Source organism: Phacochoerus africanus, chromosome 7, assembly GCF_016906955.1.
Source record: "Phacochoerus africanus isolate WHEZ1 chromosome 7, ROS_Pafr_v1, whole genome shotgun sequence".
In the NCBI taxonomy this organism is placed as follows: Eukaryota; Metazoa; Chordata; class Mammalia; order Artiodactyla; family Suidae; genus Phacochoerus; species Phacochoerus africanus.
In genome coordinates, this window is record NC_062550.1 from 82,777,741 (window position 1) to 82,788,761 (window position 11,021).

The window sequence follows — 11,021 nt, forward strand, 5'->3', positions numbered from 1 at the left end:
ATGGCTTTGGGGAACCACAGCACCATCACTGAATTCCTTTTCCGAGGGCTGTCTGCTGACCCTCACATCCAGGCTGCGCTCTTTGTACTCTTCCTGGAGATTTACCTCCTGACCGTTACAGGGAACCTGATGATGATGTTGGTGATTGGGGCTGATTCTCACCTCCACACACCCATGTGTTTCTTCCTGAGTCACCTCTCTTTCCTGGACCTTTGTTTATCTTCAGTTACTGTGCCTAAGATGCTGAAGGATCTCCTATTTGAGAAAAAATCTATCTCAGTAAAGGGCTGCCTGGCACAAAGCTTTTTTGTATTTACCATTGCTGGAATTGAGTGCTTTCTGCTCTCAGCGATGGCCTATGACCGTTATGCTGCCATCTGCTACCCGCTGCTCTATGGACAGATGATGAAAAAACAGCTATGTGTGCAGCTTGTGTGGGGCTCATGGGGTTTGGGTTCCTTGAATGCATTTATCAACATCCTTCTAGCTTCCAACTTGGACTTCTGTGGGAACCATATCATTAGCCACTACAGCTGTGAGATGCCCTCTCTCTACCTGCTGTCCTGCTCTGACATCTCCACCAACCTCCTCGTCCTGTTGTGTTCCAGCCTGCTGCATGGGTTTGGGACCCTCCTCCCAATCTTCCTCTCCTACGCCCGCATTGTCTCCACCATCCTGAGCATCAGCTCCACCTCTGGCAGAAGCAAGACCTTCTCCACCTGCTCCTCCCACCTCATTGCAGTGAGCTTCTTCTTTGGCTCAGGATTTCTCCGCTATCTCACGCCAACCTCAGGAACCCCTCTGGAGTTGATCTTCTCCGTGCAGTATGGTGTGGTCACTCCCATGCTGAATCCTCTCATCTACAGCCTGAAGAACAGGGAGGTGAAGGCAGGTGTGAGAAGAACACTGAGAAAATATTTGCCTTGGTCCAGGTGAAAAATCAAAGCAAGAGAAAAATGGAGAATCAGGATAAAATGACGCTAGCCAGACATTATGAGAGTTCACACTAAGAAAAACTTCTGACATTCCTGTTGTGGCTCAGGAGAAACGAATCTGACTAGCATCCATGAGGACACAGGTTCTATCTCTAGCCTTGCTCGGTGGGTTAAGGATGCAGTGTTGCCATGAGCTGTGGAGTAGGTTGAAGACATGTCTTGAATCTGATGTTACTGTGGCTCTGGTGTAGGCCAGCGGCCTCAGTTCCGATTCGACCCCTAGCCTGGGAACGTCCACATGCTGCAGGTGTAGCCCTAAAAAAAAAAAAAAAAAAAAAAAAAACAAAAAAAAGGAAAAACTTCCTGGCTCTATACAATGTTAAATGCTACAAGGTAAATTAGCAGTGCATAAGAAATGAGTACGAATGTATGAATCATCCAAATAGAGGGAAAACAATGGGCTAAATAATTATCTCAAACCAGAAAATGTCATCATGAAAGTATTGGTTATTACCAGTCCTCCTAAAATACTCATTTTGGTCTTCTTATTAGGTAAAATATTGTATATTGAGTCATTACTTTTAATTGGATTTAGGGAAGCCACTGAAAACTATAACTTTACTACTAAGAAAATATATGCATAATTGGGGAAAGAGTCATAGACTGGGGGATCATAGGAAGGAGAAATATGAACTTCAACTGAGTGGCCCTTGGGTATAAGTAAAAAAGCTAAAGGTTTTGAAGAAAGTGAGTTTGCATTTTGGAACAAGAGGTCAGAATCATACAAACCTTCCCAAAACCCTATTCTTTCTTGCCAACAGGGGCTCAGAGATTAATTCTCGTTCTTGGGGAATCCTACTAATTTTACCAGGCTTTACCTGAGAACACATTCCTGGAGAGAGGAACACTCGGGGAAGCTAGAATAATGAAAACCAGACTCTCTGGTACAGTACAAAACTGCTGGTTGCCCTAAAGTATAGTTTGGGTCAAGGTGGTTAATTGGACCAAAAGCACCTGTCTGGGTCTGTGGTTGAAGGGCAGTCATTCTCCATTTGAGTTTTAAAAAATCATTATAGCTTTTTAAAATATGAGAAAACAGTGTGGGTCCTGGGCATAATTTTAAAATTGAACAATTTGATGGCATCTTCCTACCCTCGTGTACTTGTTCATTCCATTTCTTGGTGGCCCCTTTTCCATCTACTTCCATTCATTGCACTTTGCAACACTGTTCCAGCCTCTTACTAGCTGTCCATTGTGCAATAACAATGTGCTCAAAAAGCTTACTAAATTCCTTTTCTCTAATAATAAATTTTGCCATGATATATTTGTTCAGTAATATCATATTATGGCTTCTAATATCTTAGCATTTGTTTTTCCTTGGCATTTGGTTAACTTCAAGTATTATTAAATTATTGATTTTCCCAGGTGCATTTTCTCCTAAATGTCATATAGTACTAAAATTGCTTATCAACAAGCAGATATTGATAGATGATATACTGTGTTTTTTAGAAGACTATGTCACCTGTAACTATTTCTTTTTACATTTGGTAATACTTCTTATTTCAGAAGTTTATCAATCACAGTATCTACCATACATTCATTTTCTTACAGTAAGGGATTACTCTGTGACCAGGGTGGGCTTAGAATGTATACATAAAATTATTAAAGGTTCATTTCATTTTCGCTATATCTAAAATGTAATATTTCTTGATTCTGTATGGTTAATAAGGTTCTTCATTTTCTGATTTTAAAAACATAAATTTAAATGATATAAGCCTACAAATAGAGGAATGAGCTTTCATACTACTCTACTTTCAGTCATCTGATTCAGACATGGAAAGGAGCTTATGTGGAATTATTTTGTGGCCAAATCAAACACCACTCTTTTCCCCATGATGAAGACATCATAGACTTCTTCCTTCTCTCCCCTCCAGATTTCTTAGACATCTTGGGAAACAGGTGTGGTGTGGTTAGCTAGCAGTAGAAAACCTATTCTGATACCTATTAGTAAGTCCAGGGAAGAAGCATCCAGCCACAACTCTTGGAAAACTTTTTATAATATAGAATACTTATACTCTTTTTCTTTGTGAGCCCCAGTTTCAATTCCAGCATAACAGAAAATTCCAAATCAGCTTCTCATATAATATTCTGCACTTTATGCCTAGTAAAAATCACATAATTTTACACAAGTGTGTATCCAGCTTTATCTACTTAACTTTAAAAGAATTTTTCCATATTAATTAAAAACATGGTAAACATAAATTTAAGCTATTTTAAAACTCTGTTAAGCATCTTCTCCAAATTTTACTGAGCCATTTCCCTGGGAACATCATTAGGCATATCACTGCTACACTTTTAGAATTTACTTCACTTTGTTTAGAACACAGTTTGAGTTAGACTTTTACCCTTACAAATAACATTTTATTGATTTCTTTGTACTATATTTAGAATCACTCTTGAACTGGAATTACTGGGTTAATTGGTAAGAAAATTGATGAGTCGCTTGTCACATGTTGACAGAATGTTTCCAAAAGTGTTGACCAGTTTACTTTGATGCCAGCAAAGATGAAAGCTCTTGTTTCTCCCCTGCATTAGATATCACTGTCTTCATAAAAAATATTGTACTAGTTTTAAAAGCCAAAAATGATATTAATTTTTATAAATTTATATTTTTTGATTAGTGATAATAAAAATTTTTCTGTGTGCTTACTAATTATATTTATTCTTCTGGGAATATTTTGTCCTTTATTTTATCTATCTCATATAGTAGTCAATTTCTCCAGCTCTTTAACAAACTCATCTCATTACAATTGGTCTGATCATGGTTTTTCTTACCCTTCTTGTCATTGACCACCCCCAAGTAACGCCTCTTCTCAACTGCTGCCAAAAATCAAACAGAAGAAAAATTTTAGAAACTCAATAAGCATTGTAACCCTCCATGAACAACAGAATGTACCTTCCATGAATAATGGGATATTTCTATTGCTTTAGACTTCAATTAGGGCATAAGCTACAACTCAAGAAGCCAGAATTCCTTAGAGTGAAAGAAGGTCTGGGTCATAGGGTGACCGGTTGTTACATCTGCATGAGTGCTGGTCCTAGTCAGCATTCTGTTATCACCTGGATGACAGTGATTGAGAGAAAGAAACTTTTAGACTCAGGCATATACCCTAAAAAAGAAAAAGGAAAGGCAGCCCTACAGACCCCAAGGCTTAGCAAACCTCCCCACGGTGCATGTGCTACTTCTTTGGATCTCAATGTCCCCAGACTGTTGACCACACTTCCTGACCAGGGTGAGGGTCTCATTTTCTTCCCAGATGCTTAGAGACTAATTGACCTTATGCGCATGGATTTATTTCTGGGCTTTCTATGCTGTTCCACTGATCTATAGTTCTATTTTTGTGCCAACAATATATTGTTTGGATGACTATAGCTTTGTAATCTAGTCTGAAGTCAGGGAGCCTCATTCTTCCAGCTCTGGTTTTCTCAAAATTGCTTTAGCTATTTGGGATCTTTTGTGCTTCTATACAAATTATATTTTTTTATTCTAGTTCTGTGAAAAATGCCATTGGTAATTCAATGGGGATTGCACTCAATATGTAGTTTACATTGGGCAGTATAGAATAATCATTTTGAGAATAATTATTCTTCCAATCCAAGAACATGGTATATTTTTCCATCTGTCTGTGTCATCTATGATTTCCTAGAAGTTCTTTTTAAATTTCATATACATCTCCTTGTGACATATACATACAATATTTATCTTCTCTCAAGTTATGGTTTGCTTTTCATCCTCCTACTGTTGTGTCAAGAATAGTTCATGATTTTAATTTTTGTCCATCCCAAATTATTATTACTCTGCAATTTTAGGCAATAACCTCCAAACATATGGATAATAAATATTACTCACATGGTTTAAAATTCAAAGTAACTTTAAAATTTCAGTATACATTCTTCACATAATAGCACTCATGCATATATACATAATGAAGGATGTGTACATTTATTTTTCATATATTGGAAAAATACATTTTCATGTAACCCTTAAATATGCACATTCATCCTTGAATAATCTTAGTGACATATAAGAATAAAGGTTATAAAGACAAAATAAAATCTTTAAAAATCCACATAGATTAACAAAAAATTTTTAAGTATATTTGATTATCTCAAGCATCAAACAATTCTATTTATTTTGCTTACTAGATTAATTGGCAAGTGACAGTAGGTCTGAAACATCTAGTTTGAATGAAAACCTTATAACTCACTGTAATAAAGAACTAGAAATTTTGATTTGTATGAGTTTATTCCCACTTGTCTATAAGAAACTTATTAACAAGTATTTCCCTAAATTCTTCTAAATATGGGAGCACACAAATTATAACACAGCCCTGTTTATGAACCTAACTGGATCTATCAGAGTAAATAAAATTAGGACTGCCTAAGCAAAAGATCATGCTTATTAACTTTTTTTGGTCTTTTTATTTATTTAATCAACAGATCACTTTTACATGAAAAATTTAACAGGAGGTTATTTGGCCTAAAAAGCCCTGGGGAAAAGATGTAATCCTTGGAGTGTGAGTTGTAGACTATTCCTTCCCTGCTTGGGGAACCAGGCAGATACCCCTTTGTCCATTCTTTCTATTTCTAACTCCCACTAGACTCAGAAGTTTAGAATTAATATTTATAGGTAATTGTATCACCTAGATATTCCAAAGGCCACACCTAAGATGTCCCCATTGGTTCTTATAAAGTTCAATTTTGAAAATGGTGTTTTGAAAACTAAATCCAACTTCCAACAGTGACTATACAATATAAACACTGATGCCATCACCATCCCCCAGGCTGCCAAGAGCAAGGAATCAAACCAATCAGCTGCCTAAAAAGAGCTGCTCTGTAGACTGGTTCAACCCAAACAATACTATGTGAGGCAGAGATGTGATATTGGAAACAAAGAAAACTCAGGTGTATTTGAGACTCTTTAGAAAAAAGTGAAACTGCCCTCTAGCTATATAAGTTAATTAGTGTAGAAGTCAGTGAAACATTTCATCATGAATAGGATCTTATAAATTCTCCCATGATACAAGACTTAGAAGTCAATTTTTGTAGATGAATCTGAAAGTCCTATAGCCAAATTGGAGAGCAGACTGCCTCACTGCACAGGATGTAGAGGTAATTTGTTTTTTTCTGGGTGGGTGGGGGATGGGGGCAGAGGGTTTTTGAGGTGGGTGTATGGCTAAGGAGTTAATGAGTAAGAATCAGAACTTCCCCTTGGCTGAGCTTTAAACTTGCTAGGAACGGACTGGACCAGGAAACTGATCAAGTCCTAGGGAAAACCGAAGGTCAGACTTCAGCGTGTATGGACAAAGCTGGAAATCACTCATAAATAGCCAGCATTCAAGCAAATGGAGCCCTGCCGGCATCCAGACCCGAAGACTTATGAGAAACAGAGTTGAGAGATATGAATACAATCTGGCCATGAGCGGGAGATTTGGGATATGGAGACAGAGAACAATGTTTCAGGATGTAAGTTAAAAAATTCATCTAAATATCTGTACAAAAGGGAACTAGAAGGACTGGATGTTCTCTTCCTGTGTGTTAAGCAGACCTCTGAATGTGAGCAGAAAAAGTTAATGGGTGGAGCCTTCCTCCTGAGGGGCAGAGAGCAGCAGCGTGTGTTCCCAATAGACGGTAAGAGCTCGAGTGAAATTCTCACTGTCCCACAGGATGAACAGCAAAACCTGTTGTCTATCCTGACTTGGATTGAGGTCCAGAGTGTGTAGTGCTGGGCAGGGTGCTCTATCCTGGCTGCTGCTGCTGGTGCAGGTATCCCTTAGCAGGAACCCCTCTCAAGCATTCCTTATGCTGACTTTACTAGAGATTCCAACCTGGGAACACATCCATCCTCTCAATGCGCTTCCAGGTGGGCACAGGGATCTACACTGAGTCCCAACCACTTTCTTACACTCTGTCATCTCTGCAGTCTATACCTGTTAATGGCCATTATACATGCTATGGGTGAAAGTGCCCACAGTAATTGCAAATTGCACCATTCAAAAATAATTCTAAAATTTATTTTACCACTGTGGCCATGAGCAGAGATGTGTAGTTAGTGGCAGGGCCTTCACCACGATCACTTACACTTCTCTTGATAACAGCATACAAAGTAAGTACAACAGCAGTGTTCGGAGCAACAGGTTTGGTCTTGAATAGTGCTTCATTTGTGAATTTAGGTACTTTTGCCTAGACTTACAATCTATATTATTATTATTATTATTATTGATAATAATTAGGAGTAGATACTTTTTAAGAAATTTATATATAATCTCATATTTAGTCCTAGAACTCCTCTTGGTACTGTTTTTTTATCTGCATTTTTAGCATAAGAAAATAAAGGCAAAGAATTTCATATATCTTGTACAATGTCATATAGCTAATTATACATAAAGCCTAATTTTGAACTTAATCTGATGCAGGAGGATCCCACATTTTTAGCCACTGTCTCTGATATCCACTTATTCCCTAGGCCTCAGCGTCAAACATGACTTAATTTTCCTCATTCCTAAACATCTGAACACAAACTAAAAGTTCATTCCAACAATCCATCAGAAAAATTTTCCAAGAGCAATCATGTGCTTTCTTTACAATGCTGTCAAAATCACTCAGTGTGGTGTAGTGTTGGCCCTCACTAAATCTCAATTTGAGCTCCCACTGCATTAATTACAGTTGTGTATTTGGTCTTTACAGCCATCTTTTCAGTGGATGTTGCAGATGATCATCTTTTTGTTTGAAGTGGCTGCCGCAAACCCAGGTCATGACAGAAAACAAAAATGTTTACTGAATAATAGTGATATGTAAAGAGAACTAATGCAATGAAAAAAATTCTTTGAAGGAAATAGACCTATAACTCCCATGCCTTTTTGTACTATTTCCAGGGGAAGCCCTTATAAATGGACTTGAGAAACGACAGCACTGTCACAGAGTTCATCCTCCTTGGACTGCCTGCCAACCCTCACATCCGGGCTCTGCTCTTTGTGCTGTTCCTGGGGATATACCTTGAGACCATCATGGGAAACCTGATGCTGTTGATGGTGATCAGGGCTGATTCCCACCTCTACACACCCATGTACTTTTTCCTGAGTCAACTTTCTTTCATTGATATGTGCTTCTCTTCAGTCACTATGCCCAAGATGCTGGAGAATCTCCTGTCTCAAAGGAAAACTATATCATTGGAGGGTTGCCTGGCTCAGGTCTTCTTTGTGTTTGTTGCTGCAGGCACTGAAGCCTGCCTGCTCTCAGTCATGGCCTATGACCGCTATGCTGCCATCTGCCACCCTCTGCTCTATGGACAGATTATGAGTAAACAGCTTTGTATGCAGCTTGTGTGGGGCTCATGGGGCCTGGGCTTTCTGGATGCATTTATCAATATATTCCTAGCTATGAACATCATCTTCTGTGAGGCTAAAATCATCCCTCACTACAGCTGTGAGATGCCCTCTCTCCTTGCTCTATCCTGCTCTGATATCTCCAGGAACCTCATTGCCTTGCTCTGTTCCACTCTTCTGCATGGGCTGGGGACCTTCCTTTTGGTCTTCTTATCCTATGCTTGCATTATTGTCACCATCCTGAGCATCAGCTCCACCTCAGGCAGAAGCAAGGCCTTTTCCACCTGCTCTTCCCACCTCACTGCAGTAACACTTTACTTTGGCTCAGGTTTGCTCCGCCATCTCATGCCAAATTCAGGTTCCCCTGTGGAGTTGATCTTCTCTGTGCAATATACTGTGGTCACTCTCATGCTGAATCCCCTCATTTACAGCCTGAAAAACAAGGAGGTGAAGGCAGCTCTGAAAAGAACTTTGGAAAAGTATTTGCAACATATCAGGTGCATAAATGAAAATGAAAGATGGTGGCGAGTTAGAATAAATCTGCATATTAAAGGACATTAAGTGAGTTTCCAGGAGTAAGGAGTATTTACAATGTCAGACTGAAATACATGAGATTGAAGTAAGATAGAATTACACGAGAGAATGGCATAAAGTTATTACAGGAAGGATAGTTCACTTTATTTTCCTTTATAGGAAAAGAAAACTATCAAATAATCACTTTAATCTAGAGGGTATTTTTACAAAAAGTTGATTCATTTTCCTCATTCTGAAACATTTGCCTTAGTAAAATCATTAGTTTCATGAATCTGTTATTATTTTTATTGACTCTGGGGAATATGCTAAAAGCCAATCACTTGATAACAATGTAGGGTCCTGGATCTGTAATAGGGAAAGGTCATACATAAGGGTAGAGAGCAGAAAGATAAAAGAAGTCTAATTGGTTGGCCATAGAAAAAAGTTCTGCTGAGAGACAATGAAAATATTAAGGCAGATGAAATTTTCAAGAGCTCATCTGTATGTGCAGTGTGGTGGCCAGATCTCCACTGTAAGTGACTACAGGAAGGCTTTGTGGCTCTAAAAACTGAATTTCTCACATAACCGTCATTCAAATTTGTATTTTCTCCAATTAGCTGACCTCATCAGCATTCTTTTCCTTGTAGAGTGCAGGCTATGTGCCTTAGACAGATAATCAGGTTTGACCACATCACATGTGAATCCTAAAACCATCTTTGTCTCTCATCTCTCAAATGTCTAACAACTGGTCGCTGTGTAGGGGCTGGTGGTTTGCTGGTTTTCAAACAATGCATCACTTTCACATGACTCATTGTTACCTATAAGAAATAAATGGTAATGAATTCAGCAAGTTACCCGTAAAGTGAAATTCAAAGCATCATATATGTAACAAAATTTTCCATGTAAATTACCTATTTCCAGAGGGAGTTGTAGAAGAGTAAGACATAGTATGAAGAGAAGAAAAAAAGAAAATGATGGACAAAAAGATGAGTAAAGGGCAATGGTTCAATTAAGGTTAAAAGTGTGAGGGGGGGAGATAAACAGAAAGTACAAAAGGGGATGTTAGAAATTAATCCAAATAATGGTAATCATAATAGATATAAATGGCTTAATTCTACAGTTAAAAGACAAAAATCATTATGCTATAGAAAAATATACATGTATTTTTATGGGAGATAATTTAAAACATAAGGTTGAAGAAAATTTGAAAAAGGATAGAAAAAGGTATCAGATACAACTATAAACAAAATTATTTTAATATCATAAAAACAGATATGGCAAGAAAAATTTTATGAGAAATAAAGCTCATCTACTATAATGATCAAATTTCAGGTCATTGTGATTTTAAAGGGTGTCAAAAATTTTAATCTATAGGGAGAAGAAAATTCAAATTGTAGCCTAAGGAAATTCCACTGTTAACTAGGAGAGAGGAACAGAGAAATTAAGTTCTATTTATAGGAAAGAGGCAAGGATATGTGCTAGACCACCAAAGGAAAGACATACCTTATCAACAGAGGACCACCTTCTTAAACCACATACAAAAATAAATTCAAAATGGATAAAAGACTTAAATGCAAGATGTGAAACTATAAAACTCCTAGGAAAAAAGCATATGCAATAACCTCTTTGACACTGGTTTTAGAAATATCCCTTTGGATATGTCTCCTATGCAAGGGAAATAAAAGCAAAATTAAATTAATAGGACTACAGAAAACTAAAAAAACTTTTGCACCATAAAGGAAACCACAAACAAAATTAAAGGAAACCTACTGAATTGGATAGTATATTTGCAATCGATATATCCAATAAAGTGTTATTATCCAAAATACATAAAGAACACATACAAGTCAATATAAAACAAACTAATAACAAACCAATTTAAAAATGGGCAGAGGACTTGAAAAGACATTTTTCCAAGGAAGACACATAAAGGTGCTCAACATCACTAACCATCAGGGAAATGCAAATCAAAACCACAATGACATAATACTTCATGCCTGTCAGAATGGCTACTTTCATAAAGACAAGAAACAAATCTTAGAGAGAATGTAGAGAAAAGGGAATCCTCGTGTACTGTTGGTGGGAATATAAATTGGTATTGCCATTAGGGAAAATTGTACGGAAGTTTTTCAAAAATTAAAAGTAGAACTACCATACAATCCAGCAATTCCACTTCTGTGGATCTATA

The 11,021-nt window shown here is 37.6% G+C and overlaps 2 protein-coding genes across 2 annotated transcripts; both read left to right on the forward strand.

Moving 5' to 3' along the window:
* Positions 1 to 936, forward strand: LOC125131832 (olfactory receptor 8S1-like). The gene has a single exon (XM_047788588.1). The coding sequence runs from the start codon at positions 1 to 3 to the stop codon at positions 934 to 936; it is 936 nt and encodes a 311-aa protein (XP_047644544.1).
* A 6,949-nt stretch (positions 937 to 7,885) lies between these two features.
* On the forward strand, positions 7,886 to 8,881 carry LOC125130446 (olfactory receptor 8S1-like). Its single transcript, XM_047785784.1, has one exon. It carries the CDS (start codon positions 7,886 to 7,888, stop codon positions 8,879 to 8,881), a length of 996 nt encoding a protein of 331 aa, XP_047641740.1.
* The last annotated feature ends 2,140 nt before the right edge of the window (positions 8,882 to 11,021 follow it).